Below are 23869 nucleotides of genomic sequence, written 5' to 3' on the forward strand. Positions count from 1 at the left end.
CATGGCGGCGGCGGCGGCGGCGCGAGAAGCCTGGCAGGCGGCATCTCCGCGGAGAAGGCGCTCGGCGGCTCGGCGTCCGAAGCGGAGGGAGGCTGCGGCGGCCGCCGGGAACCCGGGAGCCGAGCCTGAGGTGGAGGGCGGAGTCGTGCTTCGTCGCATCCAGGAGGCCAAGTAAGGACGGACTCGGTCCTGGGTCCAAACTTGAAGCCCTTGGGAGCCTCCGCGAGCCCCAGTCTCGCCATTTGTTACCTTTAACGCTCAGGGTTTGAGGGTTATGGGTGGAGGTAACGGAGGTAAAGAGCTCATTATTTTAATCAGCATGCAATAACGTCTCTCACGGCAGTGGCAGCTGCGTGGCCGGTGGGCGTGAAGATAGTAATAGAACCTATATAGGCTTGTTTCGAGGCTTCAGTGGATTAGTAAATGGTTGCACCATTCCAGTGTCTGGCGCGTGGTAAGCGCGCTACCCGTGTTCGGTGTGAATATTATGTTAATATTGGTCATCAGTGGTTTTGCTCGCACCAGGGCCCCAGCCTATACGCGTGATAGTCATCTTCACGAGTCTCATCCAATGGTTAATTAATTGAGGAGCAGCTCTGTGCCTGACACTGGCTTAAGCGCTCTTTATGGACAGTGGACATCTCAACCAGTCTTGGGTCCCGATCGGGCGCCGAGTCTCAAAGAAATATAATTTCTAGATGTGTATAGAACCAGGTTTCAAACCTTTGTCTTTGGTAACTTCAAGTTCTATTCAGTCGCTCTATATTCATCGGGGGTTTGATTTAAGTCCTACCTGATTAGCCTAGTGGTTTTCCCCACTTTCTTTAGTTTAATCCTGTATTTTGCTGTAAGGAGCTGATGATCTGAGCTATAGTCAGCTTCTGGTCTTGTTTTTGCTCACTGTATATAGCTTCTCCATCTTCGGCTACAAAGAATGTAATCAGTCTGATTTTGATATTGACCATTTGGTGATGTCCATGTGTAAAGTCATCTCTTGTGTTGTTGAAAAAGGGTATTAGCTATGACCAGTGCATTCTCTTGGCAGAATTTTGTTAGCCTTTGTCCTGCTTCATTTTGTACTCCAAGGCCAAACTTGCCTGTTGATACTCCAGGTATCTCTTGACTTCCTACTTTTGCATTCCAGTCCCCTATAATGAATAGGACATCTTTTTTTGGTGTTGGTTCTAGGAGGTCTTCTAGGTCTTCACAGAACTGATCAACTTCAACTTTTTCGCCATCGGGGTTGGATTACTGTGATACTGAATGGTTTGCCTTGGAAACAAGCTGAGATCATTCTGTCATTTTTGCAGTTGCACCCAAGTACTGCATTTCAGACTCCTGTTGACTCTGGGAGCCACTCCATTTCTTCTATGGGATTCTTGCCCACAGAGGAGATACAGTGGTCATCTGAATTAACTTCACCCATTCCCCTCCATTTTAGTTCACTGATTCCTAAGATGTTGATGTTCACTCTTGCATCTCCTGCTTGACCACGTCCAGTTTACCTTGATTCATGGACCTAACATTCCATGTTCCCATGCAGTACTGTTCTTTATAGCATCAGATTTTACTTTCATCATGAGACACATTCTCAGTTGAGTGTCATTTCCACTTTGGCCCAGCCGCTTCATTCTTTCTGGAGCTGTTAGTAGCTGTCCTCCACTCTTCCCCGGTAGCATATTGGACACCTTCTGACCTGGGGGACTCATCTGTCGGTGTCGTATCTTTTTGCCTTTTTATAGTGTTTTTATGGGGATCTGGTATCGTGGAGTGTGTGTGTGTATCACAATTCCTGTGCCCTTTCTTCCGTGATGGACACATAGGTTGTTCCCACATCTTGGCTGTTACAGATAGTGCTGCAGTGAACGTCGGGCGTGAATGCAGTGAATGTGTATGTATTTTCAAAATAGTGTTTTCATTTTTTTTGGAAGAATACCCACAAGTGGAATTGTTGGCTCAAATGGTAGTTCTTTTTTTTTTTTTTTGATGTGGACCATTTTTAAAGTCTTCATTGAGCTTGTTACAACGTTGTTTCTGCTTTATGTTTTGGCGGCCTTTTTTTTTTTTTGGCCAAGTCACATATGGGATCTTAACTCCCCAGCCAGGGAGGGAGCCCACACCCCCTTTGTTAGAATGTGAAGTCTTAACCACTGGACTGCCAGGGAATCCCTCAAATGGTAGTTCTGTTTTTAAGTTTTTGATGGAGCCTCACACTCTTTCCCATAGTGGCTGCACCAGTCGACATTTCTACCAGCAGTACACCAGAGTTCTCCTTTCTTCACATCCTTACCAACACTTGTTATTTCTCCTTTTTTTTTTTTTTTTTATATAGCCATCCTAACAGGTATGAGGTGGTAACTCATGTGGTTTTGACTTGCCTACTGTTTAGTGATGTTGAGCATCTTTTCATGAACCTGTTGGCTATCTGTATGTCATCTTTGGAAAAAATGTGTGTTCAGATCTTCTGCCCAGATTTTAATTGAATTGTTTGGGGTTTTCTTGCTGTTGCGTTGTGTATTCTCTATATGTTTTGGATATTAACCCCTTATCAGATACATGATTTGCAGATATTGTCTCGCATTCAGTATGTTGCCTTTTCATTTTGTCCATGGTTACATTTAACATGCAGAAGCTTTTAGTATGACGTAGTTCCACTTGTTTATTTTTGCTTTTGTTCCTTGTACTCTTGGTTTTAGATTTAAAATATCATCACCAAAAATTTTTTAATAAATACAAACAAAAAAGCATCGCAGATACTTGTGTCAGGGAGTTTACTGCCTGTGTCTGCTTCCAGGAGTTTTATGGTTTCAGGTCTTTCTAAAAATATACTCAGTTTTATTTGCTTGTCTGGCTGCACTGGTTCTTAGTTGCGGCACGCACCATCTTTTAATTGCAGCTTGTGAGATCTAGTTCCCCAACCAGGCATCAAACCCATGCCTCCTGCATTGGGAGTGTGGAGTCTTAGCAACTAGACCACCAGGGACGTCCTGGTCTCAAGTCTTATATTTAAGTCTAAATCCATTTTGAGTTAAGCTTTGTGTATGGTATAAGATAGCGGTCTAGTTTTATTCCTTTTTTTTTTTTTAATGTGGCTGTCAGTTTTTCTAAATGCAGTTAATTAAAGAGACTGTCTTTTCCATTTTACATTCTTAGCTCCTTTGTTGTAAATTAACTGACCATAGATGGGTGGGTTTATTTCTAGGCTATGTTCTGTTTCATTGATCTATGTGTGTTTTTAAACCAAAATGATACTGTTTTAATTACTATAGCTTTGTAATAGATTTTGAAATCAGAGGACATGATACCTCTAGCTTTATTCTTCTTTCATAAGATTGCTTTGGCTATTTGGAGTCTTTTGTGGTTCCACAGAAATTTTAGAATTGTTTGTCCTGTTTCGTTAAAAATGCCATGGGAATTTTGATAAGGATTGCATTGAGTCTGTAAATTGCTTTGGGTAGTATGGACATTTTAACGTTAATTGCAATCCATGATCAGGAAATATGTTTCCATTTATTTGTGTCTTCTTCAGTTTTCTTTCTTTACTATCTTGTCTTTTTCAGTATACAAGTCTTTCACTTCCTTGGTCACTTTTATTCTTAGGTATTTTATTCGTTTTTAGGTGTTCTTTTTGATGCAGTTGTACATGAGATTTTTTTTTTTTCTGATCAGTAGTTTTTATTGAAGTATAGTTGATATACAGTGTGTTAATTTCTGTTGTACAACAAAGTGATTCATTTATACATATATTGATATATATGTTATCTTATATATTCTTTTCATTATGGTTTATCATAGGACATTGAATATACTTCTCTGCGCTATACAGTAGGACCTTGTTGCTTATCCATTCTCTAATATAAAAGCCTGTATCTGCTAACCCCAACCTCCCACTCCAGCCCTCTCCCACCCCCTCTGCTTTGGGGGCCACCAGTCTGTTCTGTATGTCCATGAGTCTGATTTGGATTTACAGGTGAGGTCGTTTGTGTCGTATTTTAGATTCCACATATAACTGATACCATATGGTCTTTGTCTTTCTGACTTAAGTCACTTAGTGTGGTGATCTCTACTTCCAGCTACGTTGCTGCAAATGGCCTCTTTTTTATGGCTGAGTAGTATTCCATTACACACACACACACACACACACACACACACACACCTGCTTTATTCATCTGTCAATTAACGTTTAGGTTGTTTCCGTGTGAATAGTGCTGCTCTGAATATAGATTTACATGTATCTTTTTAAATTATAGCTTTGTTTGGATATATGCCCAGGAGTGGGATTGCTATATCACATGGTTATTCTGAGTTTCCTGAGGAACCTCCGTAAGTGTTTTCCACAGTGGCTGCACCAACTTATATTCCCACCAACAGTGTAGGAGGACCCCCTTTTTCTCCATGCCATTCTCCAGTATTTGATATTAGTAGACTTTTTAAAGCCATTCTGATTGATGTGAGATGGTAGCTCATTGTAGTTTTGATTTGTACTTCTCTAATAATAAGCCATGATGAGCATCTTTTCATGTGCCTATTGGCCATCTGTATTTCTTCTTTGAAAAAAGGTCTGTTTAGGTCTTATGCCCATTTTTCAGTTGGGCTGTTTTGTTTTTTGTTGTTGTGTGAGCTCCTTATATATTTTGTAAATTAAACCCTTGTCAGTTGCATTGTTCACATATTTTACCCCATTCTTTACGTTGTCTTTTCATTTGTGGTTTCCTTTGCTGTGCAAAAGCTTGAGTTTTTAAGTTTGATTAGATCCCATTTAGGGCTTCCCTTGTGTCTCAGTTGGTAAAGAATCTGCTTGCAGTGCATGGGTTCAATTCCTGGGTTGAGAAGATCCTCTGGAGAAGAGAAAGTCTACCCACTCCAGTATTCTGGCCTGGAGAATTCCATGGACTATATAGTCCATGGGGTCTCAAAGAGTCAGACATGACTTAGCGACTTTCACTTTACTTCACTTGATTTATTTTTTGTTTCTATTGCCTTGAGAAATTGACCTAAGAAAACATTGGTATAACTTATGTCAGAGAATGTCTTGCCTGTGATATCTTCTAGGACTTTTATGGTGCCATGTATTATATTTAAGTCTTTAATCCGTTTTGGGTTTCTTTTTGTGTATGGTGAGATGATGTGTTCCAACATCACTGATTTACATGGGGCTTTCCCCACACCACTTGCTGAAGAAGCCGTTTTTTTCCCATTGTGTTTTTTTTCCCATTGTGTATCATTGCCCCTCTGTCAAGTATTGATTTACTATAGACGTGTGGCTTTATCTCTGGGCTGTCTGTTCTGTTCCATTGATCCATATGTCTGGTTTTGTGCCAGTACCACATTGTTTTGATTATCATAGCTTTATAGCATTATCTGACGTCTGGGAGGGTTATGCCTCCAGCTTTGTTCTTTTTCTTCTGGATTACTTTGGCAATTCTGGGTCTTTTATGATTCTGTTTGAATTTTCAGATTATTTGTTCTAGTTATGTAAAAAAATGTTATGGGTAACTTGATGGGGATCACATTAAATCTGTATATTACTTTGGGTAGTATGGACATTTTAATAACATTCTTCCAATCCAACAGCATGGGGTATGAGTCATCTTGAATTTCCTTTATTAACGTTTTATAGTTCTCAGTGTATGTGTTTCACTTCCTTGATCAGGTTTACTCCAAAGTATTTCATTTTGGTGGTGGGGGGGCAAGGATGTGATTTTAAGAGTTTTTTTTTTTTTTCTTCATTCCCTTTATGATATTTATTTGTGTAAAGAAATGCAGTGAATTTCTATATGTTAATCTTGTATCCTGCTACTGTGCTGAATTTATCAGTTCTAGTAGTTTTTGTGTGAGGTCTTTAGCATTTTCTATATATTGTATTATCTGCATATAATGACAGTTTTATTTCTTCCTTCCCAGTTTGACTATCTTTTGTTTCTTCTCCTTGCTTGATTGCTCTGGCCAACACTTCCAATACTATAAAAGATTAGGTGAGAGTGGGCATCCTTATCTTCTTCCAGATATTAAGGGGAACGCTTTCAGCTTTTTACCAGTTAGTATTATGTTGTCATAAATGGGTTCCCCAGGTGGTACTCATGGTAAAGAATCCACCTGCCTATGCAGAGGACATGAGAGGCGTGGGCTCAGTCCCTGGGAAGATCCCCTGGAGGAGGGCATGGCAGCCCACTCCAGTGTTCTTGCCTGGAGAATCCCATGGACAGAGGAGCCTGGTGGGCCACAGTCCACGGGATCCCAAAGACTCAGACAGGCTGAGCGACTAACACTTTCACTTGCCATAAATAGCTTTCATTATACTGAGATGTTTCCCTCTATACCCAATTTAGTAGGAGCTTTTTTTAAAAAAAAAAATCATGAATGGATATTGAATTTTGTCAAATGCTTTTTCTGCTTCTGATAGATGATGATCACGTGTTTTTGTCTTTATTTTATCCCATTGATTGATTTTACATCTGTTGAGCCATCTTTGTGAACTTGGGATGAATCTTACTTGGATGCAATGTGTAATCTTTTTATGTGTTATTGGATTCAGTTAATATTTTGTTGAGAAATTTTGCATCTATATTCATCAAAGATATTGACCTATAATTTTCTTCTTTTTTTTTCATGATGTCTGTATCTGGTTTTGGTATCAGGGTGATGATGGTTTCACAGAATGTCTTTGGGAGTGTTGCTTCCTCTGCATTTTTCTTGGAAGAGGTTGGGAAGGATTGGGCTTGCCTGGTGGCTCAGCTGGTAAAGAATCTGCCTGTAGTGTGGGAGACCTGGGTTCCATCCCTGGGTTGGGAAGATCCCCTGGGGAAGGGAAAGGCTACTCACTCCAGTATTCCAGCCTGAAGAGTTCCATGGACTGTATAGTCCATGGAGTTGCAAAGAGTCGCAGACGACTGAGCTACTTTCACTTTACTTTCACTTCACTTAAGGATTGGTATCAGTTCTTCTTTTCATGTTTGGTAGAATTTATCTTTGAAGCCCTCTGGTCCTGGATTTTCTTTGTAGGGAGTTTTTAAATTACAGACTGTATTTCCCTTCTGGTGATCAGATTATTTCTTCTTGATTCAGTTTTGATGGGCTGTGTGTTTTTAGAAACTTAACCATTTCTTCTAGGTTGTCAACTTTGTTGGCACGTAATTGTTCGTAGTATTCTGCTATGTATTTCTGCTGTGTCTCCTTTTTCATTTCTTGTTTTGTTGATTTGGGTTGTCACTTTCTTCATCTTGGTGAGCCTGGCTCGAGGTTTGTCAATTGTGTTTATCCTTTCAAAGAACCAGTTTTTGGTTCTTTTGGTTTACCTATGTTTTTTAATCTCTCTTGTTCATTTCCTCTCTGACATTTATTACTTTTTCTTCCTTCTGCTTTTAGGTTTTGTTTTTTCTAATTCTTTTAAGTGATAAATTAGGTTGTTTATTTGAGATTTTTCTTGTTTTTTGAGGAAGGCCTGTATTGCTGTGAAGTTTCCTCTAAGAACTGCTTTTCCTGCATCACGTAGATTTTGTATGGCTGTGCTTTCATTTTCATTTGTCTAAAAGTATTTTTTAATTTCCTCTTTGATTTCACTGTTGACCCATTGGTTTTTTATTAGCTTGTTGTTTGCTGCTAAGTCACTTCAGTCGTGCCTGACTCTGTGCAACCCCATATAGACAGCAGCCCACCAGGCTCCTCCGTCCCTGGGATTCTCCAGGCAAGAACACTGGAGTGGGTTGCCATTTCCTTCTCCAATGCAGGAAGGTGAAAAGTGAAAATGAAGTTACTCAGTCGTGTCTGACTCTTAGCAACCCCATAGCCTGCAGCCTACCAGGCTCCTCCATCCATGAGATTTTCCAGGCAAGAGTACTGGAGTGGGTTGCTATTGCCTTCTCCGAACTTGTTGTATAGTCCTCATGTAATCATTTTGTTTTTTTCTCGTTTTTCTGTGAGTAATTTCTAGTTTCATGCCATTTTGGTCAGAAAAGATGCTTGAGATAATTTCCATGTTCTTAAATTTGTTGAGGCTTATTTTGAACCCTAGTATGTGGTGAATCCTAGAGAATGTTGCATGTGTAATTGAAAATAATGTGTATTCTGGGATATTTTTTGGATGTGATGTTCTAAAAATACCAATTAAGTCTTAACTGTCCCTTTTGTATCATTTAGTATCTCTGTTACTTTATTGATTTTCTATTCAGAAGATTTGTTCATTGACGTGAGTGGGATGCTAAAGTCTCCTGCTGTTTCTGGATTTCTGTCAGTTTCTCCCTTTATGTCTGTTGGTATTTGTTTTGTGTATGGGTGTCCCCATATATTAGGTGCACTCATGTTGACGAGTGTAAAATCTTCTTCTGTTGGTCCTTATATCAGCATATATTGTCCTTCTTTATCTTTCTGTATGTCCTTTGTTGTAAAGTCTGTTTTGTCTGATATTAGTATTGCAGCCCCTGCTTTCTTGTCACTTCCGTTTGCATGAAGTATCTTTTTCTATCCCCACTTTCCATCTGTATGTGTCCTCTGCCCTACAGTGGGCCTTTTGTGACCAGTGTATTGTAGCCTCTTGTTTGGGGGTGGTTTTTTTTTTTTTTTTTAATCCAGTCTGCCACTCTGTGTCTTTTAATTGCTGCATTTGGTCCATTGACATTTAAGGTAATTCTTGATAGATATGTATTTATTGCCATTTTAAATCTTGTTTTCCCTTTGATTTTATGTTTCTTCTTTGTCCCTTTTTGTTTTCTCTTTTGTGGTTTGATGATTTTCTTCTCTCTTGTTTATGTTCTCTTCTTTTTGGTTTTTGTGAATCTGTTGTATGTTTTTGATTTGTGGTTACCCTGTTTTTCAAGTATGTTAACCCCTTCCTGTGTTTGCTTGTCTTAGACTGGTAGTCATATAGGCTCAAACACATTATAGAGGGGATATAATCTATTTTCTTACTCTCCTTCCCACGTTTTATGATTTTGATTCCCTGTTTTACATCTTTATGTTCATCCTCCACTCACTGTGGTTATCACTCACAGAAGATTTTTAGATTTTTTAAAAAGTCTATTTACTGGCTTATTTACATGATTTACTTTCCCGTTGTGACTTCCTCTTTATTAGCATTTCTTTTAGGATAGGTTTAGAATTGCTGCATTTTTTTCTGTTTATTCTAAGTGATAATCTTGCTGGATAGACTATCCTCGGTTACAGATCTTTCCCTTTTAGGACTTTTGAGTATATCGTACCACTGTAAGATAGATTTCTGGCCTGTAACATGTAGAGAAATTGTCTGATGGCCTTGTGGTGGGGGGGGGGGGGTGCAGTTCCCTTAAAATTTGTTGTTTAGTTGCTGAGTCTTGTCCTAGTCTCTGTGACCCCGTGGACTGCAGCCTGCCAGGCTCCTCTGTGTATGGGATTCTCCAGGCAAGAACACTGGAGTGGGTTGCCATGTCCTTCTCCAGGGGATCTTCCTGACCCAGGGATCAAACTCATGTCTCTTACATTGGCAGGCAGGTTCTTTATCACTGAGCCGCCAGTTTTTCTCTTGCTGCCTTTAGAATTTCTCTTTAACTTTTGCCATTTTTTAAAGTTATAGTATGTCTTGGGGCTCCCCTGGTGGCTAATCAGTAAAGAATCTGCCTGCAGTGCAGGAAACGGGATCGATGGGTGGGCACCCTTGTCTTGTTCCTGATTGTAGAGGCAAAGCTTTCAGTTCTACATTGTTGAGAATAATGTTAGCTGTGTGTTTGTCATATGTGGCTTTTATTTTCTTTTTAATGTGTTCAGAGCACTTTATGGATTCGCAGAGCATCTTCACAGACGCAGAATCTTCTGTGATCCTCACAGTGACCCTGTGTGGTAGGGGCTATGATGCCCGTTCTACAGGGGAGAGAGTGGAAGTGGTGAGACGCGTAGGCACATTGTTTAGAATTCTACAAGGACCTTAATACTGTGAAGCCTGGGGCTGTGTGTTAATTCTTGAAGGAAAGGACAGTTGTGAAAATTTAATGTTTATTAATAGGTGTTTAAAAAATAATGTGGAATCCCAAGATTTTTCCTTTCTTTTTAATTTTTTCAATTTTAAAAATTTATGGTCTGCCTTAATGTCTCCAGCTCTACTGAAATATTTCTTTTTCTCCATGATCTATGCTGGATATTTGAAGCATAAAATATAAAGAACTTTTTAGAATAATAAAATGTTAACACTTTTTATGATCAAAATATTACTGCTTTAATGGACAGTTAACTTAAGGAAACCGGGTTTTTTTTTAATATTTGGTTTAAATGTGTTGAATGGACTGCCCCAGCTCTACCTTCTCTCACTATAAAACTTGAAACAGATGTTTGTACTTTGGAGAACAAGACAAGAAGGTAATTAGCCTCCAACTAATAAAAATAAATGGGGGGGGGGAAGAAGGTGAACTAAGCAAGTCACTTTTAGCTTGTTAAAATTCTAAGGAATTTAAAAACCTTGGTCCCCTTTGCGCACCTGTAGCCCTGTTCTTGCTCCCACGCAGCTCTGCTGTGTTGTAAATTACCTGTTTCCCCGTCTGTGTCTTTCAGAGACAGTCCTGTAAGGCCAGAGACAGTAGTTCTCTTAATGGCTGTTAAGTCCAGTTCCAGAAGGCACACAAATGAACGCATGCTGGTTGAGTGAGTGAATGAGTGGACTTTGTTTTCCGGCGTCTGTCTCCGGTTGAGACTTAGTGGTCTGTTTGCTTGCTTGCTCTGGGGGTCTTGTTTTTTCAGATGTTTGTTTGGCTGCACCCTTCTCTGTGTCCCGTGGGCTCTCCCGTGCTGCGCGGTCTGCACACAGGCTCAGTAGCTGTATTGGGCGGGCTTAGTTTCCCCAAGGCACGTGGGGTCTTACTGCCCGACCAGGGATTGAACCCAAATCCTGTGCATTGCAAGGCTGATTCTTAACCACTGGACCACCAGGGGGTCCCAGCCTAGTATTTCCGATGGAAAGAATGCACAGGTAGTCGCTGCCCGTGGCGTTTCTCCCAGAACCCGGGGGCTACATCAGGCTCAGGGCAGCGCCAGAGGAGTGGGTGGCAGAGGGCGTGGGGCTGCTCTGAGGCCTGGTAGGGGCGGCCCAGCAGGCAGCCAGCCCAGGGTGCGAGGGGCCCTGGTGGTGGCGGGATGCCGATGGGAGTAGAGGCCCAGACGGCACCAGCGACCAGGAGCGGAGGCCGTGTGGGGCTGGGTACCGCGCGGGACCCGGGCCATTGGGGGGGCCACAGCGGCATCTGGGAGTCAGTTGTGCTGGTGACTTGTCCGGAGGTGAAGGGCCTTCAGTGAGATGGTAGCACGGGGTGTCCCGCTCGATCCCGCCCAACCCACCCCATCTTAAAAGGGCCCTTCCTTAAAAGTCCCCTTTGGTCCTGGGAATACTTGATTCCAGGAAAGCCAGTTGATCTTCAGTCACTTTTCTGAGCTGGAGGATCTACTGGACTTGGCACACCCCGTGGCTCACCGCCTCCATGGGGACCTCTCTCCTTTTTCACCCGAGGGTCGGAGGACCTTGAGTTAAAGTGATGTTTTTCAGTGTCTGAGAATGTTCCCCATCTTTTAGCCTGAAATCATTAGTGGTGTTACTGTTTCATTTCTCCTTTTATTTCCATTCCAAACATGCTTTTTTCAGAGGCATAATTTCTGCTGATGCATTGTATACTTGCTCCTTTATTTCATCCCCTGCCACGATTGTTTTTCTGTTGTAATATTTGTTTATTTTTGGCTGCACTGGGACTTCCTTGCTGCGGGGCTACTCTCTAGTTGCGGTGGGCGGGCTGGCTGCCCCGCGGCGTGTTTATCTTCCAGACCAGGGATCAAACCCCGTGTCCCCCGCATTGGCAGATGGGTTCTTAACCACGGACCGCTAGGGAGGTCCTCCTGCCACTATGTTGATGACAGGTGCAAGAGCTGGAAGCACCAGAGGAGAAAGGGCACTGGCTGCAGCCTTGCAGGATGCCGTCTCTCTGGAAGGGCGAGGCCGGTTTTGGAGTCAGAGGACATAAAGCTGCCAGTGAGCGAGCAGCAGAGGTCAGAGGTCACCCTGAACAGCTCGGAGGACTCTCTGTTGCCTGGGAGAGCTGCCCCACTTCGGGAGCGGAAGCCACGGGAGCCGCAAGCTGGTGGGGACACTTCAGGGGCCGTTCAGTGAGTTGCTTCTGGCTGAGTGAGGACTAGTGCGTCAGTCTCAGAGAGACTCCTGGGGCTGCCGTCCCAGGGCAGCCCCCAAACTTCCCTGGCCTTTACCTCCAGGAACCCCACCAGGGTCTTAGGGTGAAGAGCCAAGGAGAACCACCTGGTGCCTCTGGCAGAGGGAAGAGAAAACTGTTTAAAATACACCCAGCGCATTCTTCGTCATAACGGCTTGACACTCTCTCTGGTGAAAATGCCGTCTGTCTATAGCCTTTATTATGTTCTGTTCCATCTATACCTGCTCTGTTGATAGTTATCATCTTAGTGGAGGCTGGATTTTGTCAAATGCTCTTTCTGCATCTATGGAGATGGTCAGAGGATTTATCGCTCATTTTGGTAATGTGCTGTATTATTAGGTTGGCTTTGCATTCCTGGCGTAAATCCCAATTAATCGTGGTGTATGTTCCTTTTAATGTGTTGCTGAATTTGGTCTCCTAGTATTTTTGATGAGCATTTTTGTGTCTGTGTTCATCGGGGTGTTGGCCTATGATTTCCTTTCCTTACGGCATCCTTGTCTGGTTATGGTATCAGGGTTATGCTGGCCTTGTGAAGTGAGTTTGGAGTGTTCCCTCCTCCTCTATTTTTGGAAGGGTTTAAGAAGGATCCCTATCCCTTCTTTGAATGTCTGGTAGAATTCACCAGTCCATCTAACTGGTCCTGAACGTGTTTTTGTTGGGAGGATTTTAATTACGGATTCAACCTCCTGACTAGTAATCAGTCTGTTCAGATTTTCTGTTTCTTCATGATTAAGTCTTGGAAAAATGTATTTCTAGGCATTTATCCATTTCTTCGAGCTCCCCTGGTGGCCTAGAGGGTAAAGTGTCTGCCTACAAGGCAGGAGACCTCAGTTCGATCCCTGGGTCGGGACGATCCCCTGGAGAAGGAAATGGCAACCCACTCCATATTCTTGCCTGGGACTGTGGCTCAGATCATGAACTCCTTGTTGCCAAATTCAGACTTAAATTGAAGAAAGTAGGATAAACCACTGGACCATTCAGGTATGACCTAAATCAAATCCCTTATGATTATACAGTGGAAGTGAGAAATAGATTTAAGGGACTAAATCTGATAGACAGAGTGCCTGATGAATTATGGACGGAGGTTCGTGACATTGTACAGGAGTCAGGGATTAAGACCATCCCCATGGGCAAAAAAAATGCAAAAAAGCAAAATGGCTGTCTGAAGAGGCCTTACAAATAGCTGTGAAAGGAAGAGAAGTGAAACGCAAAGGAGAAAAGGAAAGATATTCCCATTTAAATGCAGAGTTCCAAAGAATAGCCAGGAGAGATAAGAAAGCCTTCCTCAACGATCAATGCAAAGAAATAGAGGAATACAACAGAATGGGAAAGACTAGAGATCTCTTCAAGAAAATTAGAGGTACCAAGGGAACATTTCATACAAAGATGGGCTCAATAAAGGACAGAAATGGTATGGACCTAACAGAAGCAGAATACATTAAGAAGAGGTGGCAGGAATACACAGAAGAACTATACAAAAAAGATCTTCACGACCCAGATAATCATGATGGTGTGATCACTCACCTAGAGCCAGACATCCTGGAATGTGAAGGCAAGTGGGCCTTAGAAAGCATCACAACAAAGCAAGCTAGTGGAAGTGTTGGAATTCCAGTTGAGCTATTTCAAATCCTGAAAGATGATGCTGTGAAAGTGCTGCACTCAATATGCCAGCAAATTTGGAAAACTCAGCAGTGGCCACAGGACTGGATAAGGTCAGTTTTCATTCTAATCCCAAAGAAAGGCAATGCCAAAGAATGCTCAAACTACTGCACAACTGCACTCATCTCACACGCTAGTAAGTGAAAGTGAAGTCGCTCAGTCATGTCCGACTCATAGCGACCCCATGGATTGCAGCCTGCAAGGCTCCTCCGTTCACAGGATTTTCCAGTCAAGAATACTGGAGTGGGTTGCCATTTCCTTCTCCAGGAAAGTAATGCTCAAAATTCTCTAAGCCAGGCTTCAGCAATACATGAACCGTGAACTTTCAGATGTTCAAGCTGGTTTTAGAAAAGGCAGAGGAACCAGAGATCAAATTGCCAACGTCTGCTGGATCATCGAAAAAGCAAGAGAGTTCCAGAAAAACATCTATTTCTGCTTTATTGACTATGCCAAAGCCTTTGACTTTGTGGATCACAATAAACTGTGGAAAATTCTGAAAGAGATGGGAATACCAGACCATCTGACCTGTCTCTTGAGAAACTTGTATGCAGGTCAGGAAGCAACGGTTAGAACTGGACATGGAACATCTGACTGGTTCCAGATAGGGAAAGGAGTACGTCAAGGCTGTATATTGTCACCCTGCTTATTTAACTTCTATGCAGAGTACATCATGAGAAACGCTGGGCTGGAAGAAGCACAAGCTGGAATCAAGATTGCCAGGAGAAATATCAGTAACCTCAGATATGCAGACGACATTACCCTTATGGCAGAAAGTGAAGAGGAACTAAAAAACCTTGATGAAAGTGAAGGAGGAGAGTGAAAAAGTTGGCTTAAAGCTCAACATTCAGAAAACTAAGATCATGGCATCTGGTCCCATCACTTCACAGCAAATAAATGGAGAAACAGTGGAAACAGTGTCAGACTTTATTTTTCTGGGCTTCAAAATCACTGCAATGCTGATTGCAGCCATGAAATTAAAAGACGCTTACTCCTTGGAAGGAAAGTTATGACCAACCTGGACAGCGTATTAAAAAGCAGAGACATTACTTTGCCAACAAAGGTCCGTCTAGTCAAGGCTATGGTTTTTCCAGTGGTCATGTATGGATGTGAGAGTTGGACAGTGAAGAAAGCTGAGTGCTGAAGAATTGATGGTTTTGAACTGTGGTGTTGGTGTTGGAGAAGACTCTTTTTTTTTTCCATTTATTTTTATTAGTTGGAGGCTAATTACTTTACAGTGTTGTAGTGGTTTCTGCCATACATTGACATGAATCAGCCATGGATTTACATGTATTCCCCATCCCGATCCCCCCTCCCACCTCCCTCCCTATCCCATCCCTCTGGGTCTTCCCAGTGCACCAGCCCTGAGCACTGTCTCATGCATCCAACCTGGGCTGGTGATCTGTTTCACACTTGACAATATACATGTTTCAATGTTATTCTCTCAGAACATCCCACCCTCGCCCTCTCCCACAGAGTCCAAAAGTCTGTTCTATACATCTGTGTCTCTTTTTCTGTCCTGCATATAGGGTTATTGTTATCATCTTTTAAAATTCCATATATATGTGTTAGTATACTGTATTGGTCTTTATATCTTTCTGGCTTACTTCACTCTGTATAATGGGCTCCAGTTTCATCCATCTATTAGAACTGATTCAAATGCATTCTTTTTAATGGCTGAGTAATATTCCATGGTGTATATGTACCATAGCTTCCTTATCCATTTGTCTGCTGATGGGCATCTAGGTTGCTTCCACGTCCTGGCTATTATAAGCAGTGCTGCAATGAACATTGGGCTGCACGTGTCTCTTTCAGATCTGGTTTCCTCGGTGTGTATGCCCAGGAGTGGGATTGCTGGGTCATATGGCAGTTCTATTTCCAGTTTTTTAAGGAATCTCCACACTGTTCTCCATAGTGGCTGTGCTAGTTTGCATTCCCACCAACAGTGTAAGAGGGTTCCCTTTTCTTCACATCCCCTCCAGCATTTATTGCTTGTAGACTTTTTTTAAAATGTTTTACATTGTCCTTACTTTTCCTTTTTTTTTTTTTTCATTTATTTTTATTAGTTGGAGGCTAATTACTTCACAACATTGCAGTGGGTTTTGTCATATATTGACATGAATCAGCCGCTTGTAGACTTTTGAATAGCAGCTATCCTGACTGGTGTATAATGGTACCTCACTGTGGTTTTGATTTGCATTTCTCTGATAATGAGTGATGTTGAGTATCTTTTCATGTGTTTGTTAGCCATCCAACAAAGGAAACTATAAGCAAAGTGAAAAGACAGCCTTCAGAATGGGAGACAATAATAGCAAATGAAGAAACAAAGATTAATCTAAAAAATATACAAGCAACTCCTGGAGAAGACTATTGAGTCCCTTGGACTGCAAGAAGATCCAACCAGACCATCCTAAAGGAGATCAGTCCTGGGTGTTCATTGGAAGGACTGATGCTGAAGCTGAAACTCCAATACTTTGGCCACCTCACGCGAAGAGTTGACTCATTGGAAAAGACCCTAATGCTGGGAAAGATTGAGGGCAGAAGGAGAAGGGGACGACAGAGGATGAGATGGTTGGATGGCATCACTGACTTGATGGACATGAGTTTGGGTAAACTCCGGGAGTCAGTGATGGACTGGGAGGCCTGGCATGCTGCGATTCATGGGGTCGCAGAGTCGGACATGACTCAGCGACTGAACTGAACTGATCCATTTCTTCTGGGTCATCCAATTTGTTGGCATTTAACTGTTCATAGTAGTCTCTTATTCTGTATATTTCTGTGGTACCAGTTGTAATGTATCCTCTTTCATTTGATTTTTATTTGAGCCTTTTTTTCCTTGGTGAGTCTAGCTAATGGTTTGTCCATTTTGTTTATCTTTTCAAAGAACCAGGTCTTAGTTTTATTGATCTTCTCTATTGTCTTTTTTTAAAAATACTTTTATGTTAGTGTGTGTGTGTGTGTGTGCGCGTGTGTGCGTGTGTGTGCGCGCGTGTGCGTGCATGTGTGTGTGCGTGTGCGCCTGTGTGTGCGCGTGCGTGCGTGCATGTGTGTGTGCGTACATGCGTGCGTGCGTGTGTGTGTGCGCGCGCGCGCGCATTTGGCTGTGATGGGCCTCCTCTGCTGCTTGGGCTTTCCTCTCGTCGGTGGAGAGCGGGGCTGCTCTCCGGGTGTGCTGTGCGGGCCTCTTACTGCAGTGGCTTCTCCTGTGGTGGAGCACAGGCTTTTGGGCGTGCAGGCTTCAGTAGTCGAGGCACGTGGGCTCAGGACTTGCAGCTCGAGGGCCCTGGATCACAGGCTCAGTCCTGGACTGGCTCCGTGGCACGTGGGATCTTCCTGGATCAGGGATGAAACCCGTGTCTCCGGCATCGGCAGGTGGAGTCTTTACCAGGGAGGCCCTCGGTTGTTTTTTAATTTCAATTTCCTTCACATCTGCTCTGCTTGTTCTTTCCTTCTGCTGACTTTGTTCTTTTTCTAGTTCTTTGGGGTGTAAAGTGTTTGAGACTTTTCTTGAGGTTTATCGCTGTGAACATCCCTCTTAGGATAGCTTTTGCTGCAGCCCATAAAGTCCTGCTACATCCCTGTTTTATCTGTTTTATCTGATAGAAGTATAGCTCTCCCCACTTTCCTCTGGTTTACATTTGCATGGACTATCTTCTTCTGCCCCTTCCATTTTCACTCTGCGTATCCTTATTTCAGAAATGATTCTCTTATAGGCAGCAAATGGATGGGTGCTCTCTCAGTGCATTCAGCCACTCTATGTCTTTTGACTGGAGAATCCATTCAGTTTGTTTAACTGTGGACTGTGTGTTGCTCTGGTCTGTGGAAAACAGCTGACTTTAGAGGAAGCCCCGACACTTGGTTTTGCCCCTTCCACTTTCCCCTTGGGGTTATCTGCAGCAGCAGTGGCCCCTGACGGAGGCCTGCCCTGTACGAGGCACCTTGCTGCGTGTTCCCCATTTCACCCCTGCCGCAGCCCTGTGATGGGTGCGGTTCTCACCCTTTCTGGAGATGAGGGCACAGAAGTGCGGACAGGCTGTCTCCAAGTTTAGCCACTGTTTGTGGAGCTGCCCCCGTGTGCCAAGACCCAGACGTGTCCCCGTGAACCGGGGGCCTCCTCCGGGAAGCCCTCTCCCTGCCCTCTCTGGGCCCAGCAGCTCCGCACCGGCCGTGTCCCCCGGCGCCCTGCTCCAGGCTCACGGGTGGACTCTGCGTCTGAGCGTGCGCCCCTCCCCACCTCCTGATCCCGGTCAGGAGGCAGTCCCTGCCAGGGAGCCTGCAAAGGGCAAGAGGTGACCAAGCCTCTCTTTTTCTCAACAGGCAGGACCTGGTTATCTCTGACTTCTGGAGCTCAGCACTAGGTGGGTACCGTGGGGCTCAGGCTGGAGGCGCGGGGTGGGCGGAGGGCCTGAAGGCGGGCCAAGCAAGGAATCCGACTCTCCGACGTCTGCTTCACAGGGGGTGTCTGTGCTGGGGTCTAATGCTAACTGTCCGCCCCCTTTAAAACCGTGTGTCTTCTCTTAACCCTGGTCCTCAGCTTCTGTATCTGTGGAATGGACGTGAAAACGTCCGTATCCTGTAGTGTGAGTGTAGTAGATGAAGCGCTTTGCCAAGTGCTCACAGCGGTGACCGCCTGCTGCAGGGGAGCAGGTGATGTCGGCTTTCAGCCGTGTGGTTGAAGTTCACGTTTGTCCTGCTCTGTTCCCTGACCTCACACGGCTGTTAAAACCCCTTCCTGAGCATGCCGGGTGATGACACAAGTATACATAGTTATGGTCTTTGTGCAGAGACTTGTTTACTTTTTTGTAAATTATACATAATTTTTCTTTTTTTAAAAAAAAGGAATCAGAATTTTTTTTGGCTGTATTGTGAGGCTTGTGAGAGCTCAGCTCCCTGACCAGTGATCAAACTTGCGCCCCTGCAGTGGACATGCAGTCCTAACCACTGGACCACCAGGGAAGTCCCAATATACGTTAATTTTTCATGCATAAAGCTTTTTACCAAATTTAAGGTAATGTTCTTAGTATATATTCCTAGAGGTGGAAGTGGTCAACTTGCTATCCACTTTCAGGTGGTTTTCCAGAAAGCATTCACGGATTCTTTGAGCAGCGTGGATGCGGAGAGCCAGCTATCTATCTAACCTTCTGTAGCCTGAGTCTTATTTCAAGGTGTCTTTGCTGATAAGTCAACATTGGTATCTCATTATGGGAATGGATACATGGCTGTTTGTGTTGTTTTGTTCTACATACAGATCTGTTCTACTGAATTCAGTGACAGAAAGGGAGAGCGGAGAACTCACCGCCCTGGGAAACAGTTTAGACAGTGCATGTTTCCTTAGTCTCTAGACACCCCAGCATACCTTTTTCTCCTAATTTTTTACATGTTAAATATTCTTACTCCCAGTTATTTATAGGATCATTTTGAGAGTTCTTTTCAATCTTTTATTAGAAAATTAGGTATTTCAGACCACAGTTGCATGTACTGGCTGCCCCTTTCTAAACTAGGATGAGTTAATACAAGCTTTAGATGGACATCGTGGTAACGGATGAATCTGACTTTTGCTTGAAGCATTCTCTTAGTTGAGGCCATGGGTACCCAGGTGCCAGCCACTGTCAGCTTGGGGTGGGCACGGCTGCACGCCCCCACGTGTCCTGGGTGGGAGGCCAGCAGCCCCTTCTCTGGGGAGTGGAGGCTTCCGCGCCCTGCTGCCTGGGCCGTGGATGGTTTAGCTCCTGGGTCACAGAACGCCCTCTGACTGCGCAGGGCCCACTCTTTCAGAAACCATCACCGGGTGTCTCCAGAAACACCTGGAGCAGCTGAGGGCCCCCGAGGGGCGCCTCTCGGAAGCCCTGGGACACCTGCATCTTGACGCCCCCCCGGTGGAGGCAGATACGGCCCCTGGCTCCATCCCGGAAGAGACCCTGGTCCCAGCGACCTGCCGCCTCAAGTGTGTGTGTTACGGCGTCGGGAACTTCGCCAGCTGCGCCACAGCTAGAAGCCAGCTGGCGTTTTTGCTTCTCCTTCTGGAGCGGTGCCAGGTGAGTGTCCTCCTGTACCGTCCCCCTCCGGGGTCTCCTGCACATTGACTGAGCCAGGCGTCGCCCTCTGCAGGTTCCCAGGAGTCACTGCTGGGTGTACGACCCTCTGTTCAGCCAGCTAGAAATCGCGGTTCTCAGCGCCCTGGGCGTGGTGGTTCTCAGGGAGAACGAGGTACGTGGCAAGGCCAGGGGTCTGTCAGTCCCGTGTGGACCTGTCGGAGGAAGCCAGAGGGAGGCAGCAGCGTGTGCGCGATTCTCGTGAGGCCTGTGTGTGCCGACTGTGATCAGGGTGGCGGTGTCGCTGCTGGAGGGGAAGAGGGCGCGGCCTCTGCACCGCTCATGGGAGGCCCTTCTGCTGGAGCTGCCCTGTCCCCGGGCTGGAGGCTGCAGCCCAGCCCCGGCTGGGTTGTGGCTGAATCCTCAGATGGGGGATCTCTGAGGCCTTGGGAAAGAAGGCTCTCCATAGGGGGTGACTGGACCCCGAGGTGATGTTTGGAAAGGCCCGAGTCAGGGTGGGGAGCTGCAGAGTGACACGGGACACGTGTGCAGCAGACCTGCGTTTTCTGGGTTTCTGGGTGTCCCGATTTAGTCTCTGTGATTCTGGAGCTGTCGCCCGCACGGGGAGGGAGTGCAGGGCGATGCAGGAGGACTGTCTCTCTCTGGTGCTTGAGGTCACCGCCCCCTCCGCCTCTTAGCGATGGGACGGGGAACCTGTGCAGGCAGGAGGCGCACGGCGGACTGGGCACGGCCCTGTCGTGGGGTGAGGGCACGGCTGGCTAGGACTGCCCCCCCCCCCTTGCTGTAGACCTATGTTCACCCCGTGCACGTGGGACCCCAGGAAGGGAAGCGGAGCGTGTGCGGGGAGCCCACCGTCTTCTACATGCCGCACTGCGGGACGGCACTCTACAACAACCTGCTGTGGAGGAACTGGTCGGTGGATGCCCTGTCCAAGGTGGTCATCGTCGGCAACAGCTTCAGGGGGCTCGAGGAGAGGTGAGCGGGCGCCGGGGTGAACCTGGCCCTCAGGGCACCTGGACAGAGGGCTGGGCTGGGAGGTGTCAGACTGGGTCACGCTGGGAAGCAGGGTGTCTTTCTGCAAATAATTTCTCCCTTCCCTTAGGACGGGCAGAGACGGCTTTTCTAAATGGGGGAAAAGTCATTTCTTACAACTAACAGTATTCTCGGTCTGCCTCACACATCCTGTCGCTTCTCCCTAAGGAGATGGGCAGTGGCTGGGGCATTTACACCTGCTACTAAATATGTGACCTCCTCTACAACCCCATTTTAAACGGTTTCTTGCTCTATTTAAGTCATCTTGCCTTTCTGTGTCTTAAGGGGAACGAATCTGGTCTCATACTGCCTAATCATGTTTTTTAACAATTTTGGTTTCTAGGTTGTTGACGAGGATTCTGCATAAACATTACCCATACGTTGCAAAGGTATCTGCCTGAGTGGAGGGGCTGGGGTGGACAGCCTGGGAAGTCTTACTGCCTCTTACTGTGGAGAATCCCACCTTCACCTGTAGTGGTGGCTGTTTGTAAGGGTCTGTGGTCTGGAAAGCTATGTTTTTTTTAGTGCATCTCCTAATTTTTTCTTAATTTCCTCTGTTCTCAGTATTTGATCCAACTTATGCACTGTCCTTGGGGATTCCAACTCACTGCACTAAGTGCTAAAAACACCGTATTCCTTAGAAAGAATGACGTCAGAGTGACGCATAAACCAGGACTAACCCGGGAGGGTGGGACTTACCGCGCGTGCCAAGCTTGTTTTACTTTTGAATCTTTCTGCTCAGATTCTGACAGGCCTGGAGGAGGTGGTGTTCCCTCAGACCCCAAGGTACATGGACGTATTTAACGACACCTCCATCCACTGGTTTCCTGTGCAAAAGCTAACCCAGCTGCCCACGGACACTTGGGCGTTTCGGGAAGAGCCAGATTACCAGGACTGTGAGGACCTCGAGATCATCAGGAAGAAGTCAGAGGAGCCTCCCGCGCTGACCTGAGCTGGCTGTGAGGGGATGCGGGGCGCCCGCCGGCTCTGATGCAGACACCGTTTGTGCCCCCGCGCGCCCCCGGCAGGCGCGGCCTACTTGGCCATGTCAATGAGGCTCTGCAGCGAGGTGGGCACCCAGGTCTTCTCGCCCTGCACGAACACCACGCCCCGGTCGATGTAGATGACAATGCGGCCGAAGGTGTACAGCTGCTTGCCCTCGTGCCGCTTCCCGATGACCGGCATGAAGACGATGTTGTGCTCCTCGGCCTTGGTCTCGATGAGGTCCTTGAAGTTCATGGGCACGGCGCTGGCAGCCACGCCGATGCCCCGCTGGGCCATGTTCTCAGCCTCGCGCCGCTCCTGCATGGCCTCGTATTGGAAGTCCTTCCTCCGCTCCGTGTGCGTGAGGTAGGCGATGTGCTCGCGCGCGCCGGGCTGCATGTAGGCACCTGCGAGACGCAAAGGCGGGGTGAGGTGCGGGACCCACCCACAGATGCCCAGGTGCCGACCCGGGCCGGGGGCGCCTCACACCCGCCACCGACAGAGCCCCAGGCACCCTGGGCGGGTGGACAGCTGGCTGCTGCCACGTTAGAATTTCTGGTTCATTCCTAATGACCAGAAATTATTAAAACACTCAACAACCCTGACAGTCATCAGCCACTGTTTCCCACTTGCTAGGGCTTTTACCCCACACATCCCCAAAGGTTTCAGAACCCTGAAAACATAAGGCCAACACTATCAATAGATGTATCTGGGGGGCTGAAACACAAATGTTGAAGGGTCCCCAAATGCCCAGTGGTACTGAGGGGTCCAGAAGGGAGACTGTTCCAGGGGCTCGCGGTCAGGGTGTCTGAGGAGGAGGTCTGGGGTGTGAGCAGAGAGAGGCTCCCTGGTGTCCCCGGGAGGCCTGGGTGAGCAGGGGTCACCTCAGTAGACACAGTATACGGCCTGTGATAGGCTAAGCAGAAAGAATTAAATAGAAATTACAGCCCAGCTGCCACTCCGTGACCTTGTCTGTGAAAGATGGTCAGACCAGGTGCTTGGCGGCTCTGTTCGGAGGCGAGTGCACTCTGACTGGCTGAGGGGCCCCCAGACCCACCAGGCAGCAGGACCTCCCGAGAGCTGAGTACCACCCAGGGGTAGGTAGTAACTGAGCAGTCAGCTACCTCCTCCTGACGCACCAGACACCACCTATACTGAGTGCAGTCCGCAGCCAGTCACCCTGAGCCCCGGGTCCTTACTGAGACCTGGAAGGGGTGCCTCGCTCCTGTTTTACAGGAGAGACAGTGGGTTAACTCCTAAGTGTTAGAGGGGCCACCCCGCTCTGGCCGGGCAGACGCTCCGAGGAGCTGCCAGCACAGTGATGACGAAGTGGGCCCGGCTCATGTGCGCCTCGTTCGTGGACAGCGCTCCTCTCGGCCACTTAGCTGCAGGCTAAGTAACTACGTGGAGGGGCCGCGTCCTGGAGCCCACAGGGCCTGAGCTCTGGCTCAGTGTGGGCCACTCACCGACATTGGAGGACACCGCCCTGTTCATGATGTCAAGAGCCTCGTTGAACTTGTCCTTGACGGACGGATGCGCCAGCACTTGGTCCGAGAACATGGACTTCCAGCCCAGGTACCACTTGGTGATCTCCTCGTAATTGGGGCTGTTGCTTAGCCAGGAACACAGCACCTGCCCAGAGGACACAGGTGAGAAGCAGAGTCCGCCGCAGCGGCAGGCAGGCGCACAGCTTCCACTTGCTCATCTGGGTCCCGGTCTACAAGCTGGTGACACTTGCAGGGTTTGAGGGGCTGAAGGGGGTCAGCTCAGCAGTGCAGGGCCCTGCGTGTAGACGCTGCGTCTTGGCATCCCACCCCCACCTCGGGCCACTCAGGATTGGGGATGACACAGGCCGAGTGCTCGGCCCCCAGTGGCAAGTACTCAATAAAGGGTGCGCACTGTGTCCTGCCTGCCAGTGTAGTTTCTTCTCCTTGTGACCCCAGTCACCCCAGCTGTCCCCCCGCACCCCACAAG

The 23869-nt window shown here is 46.3% G+C and overlaps 2 protein-coding genes across 7 annotated transcripts in view; one reads left to right on the forward strand and one right to left on the reverse strand.

Moving 5' to 3' along the window:
- Position 1: 1 nt before the first annotated feature.
- SRRD (SRR1 domain containing) lies at positions 2–23798 on the forward strand. Of its 5 annotated transcripts, none has more exons than XM_070475491.1 (8): positions 2–171; positions 11863–12108; positions 18144–18184; positions 19602–19861; positions 19935–20033; positions 20667–20854; positions 21255–21300; positions 21654–23798. In XM_070475491.1, exons 1-8 carry the CDS (start codon positions 2–4, stop codon positions 21861–21863), a joined length of 1260 nt encoding a protein of 419 aa, XP_070331592.1. In that variant the 3' UTR covers positions 21864–23798. The 5 variants fall into 5 exon arrangements, with proteins under 5 accessions (XP_070331592.1, XP_070331593.1, XP_070331594.1 ...); XM_070475492.1 differs by having other exon boundaries at positions 20700–20854; XM_070475493.1 differs by lacking the exon at positions 19935–20033 and having other exon boundaries at positions 20700–20854.
- The window catches only part of TFIP11 (tuftelin interacting protein 11), a 16489-nt gene continuing 14226 nt past the window's right edge, over positions 21607–23869 (reverse strand). For both annotated transcript variants that reach the window (XM_020876638.2, XM_070475483.1), the window contains exons 12-13: positions 23362–23527; positions 21607–22302 (exon numbers count right to left, since the gene is read on the reverse strand). In XM_020876638.2, the coding sequence (XP_020732297.1) occupies positions 21947–22302; positions 23362–23527 (522 nt within the window). In that variant the 3' untranslated portion in view covers positions 21607–21946. The remainder of the gene's footprint in view (positions 22303–23361; positions 23528–23869) is intronic.

The sequence above is a fragment of the Odocoileus virginianus genome, chromosome 12 (genome assembly GCF_023699985.2).
Source record: "Odocoileus virginianus isolate 20LAN1187 ecotype Illinois chromosome 12, Ovbor_1.2, whole genome shotgun sequence".
Taxonomy (NCBI): domain Eukaryota; kingdom Metazoa; phylum Chordata; class Mammalia; order Artiodactyla; family Cervidae; genus Odocoileus; species Odocoileus virginianus.

Excerpts from the sequence above, each read along its gene's own strand:
- SRRD (XM_070475491.1), top strand. The coding sequence starts at position 2 with ATGGCGGCGGCGGCGGCGGCGCGAGAAGCCTGGCAGGCGGCATCTCCG. Across the intron at positions 19,862-19,934 it reads TCCTTCTGGAGCGGTGCCAG|GTTCCCAGGAGTCACTGCTG; the intron begins GTGAGTGTCCTC and ends CGCCCTCTGCAG. Across the intron at positions 20,034-20,666 it reads TGGTTCTCAGGGAGAACGAG|ACCTATGTTCACCCCGTGCA; the intron begins GTACGTGGCAAG and ends CCCTTGCTGTAG.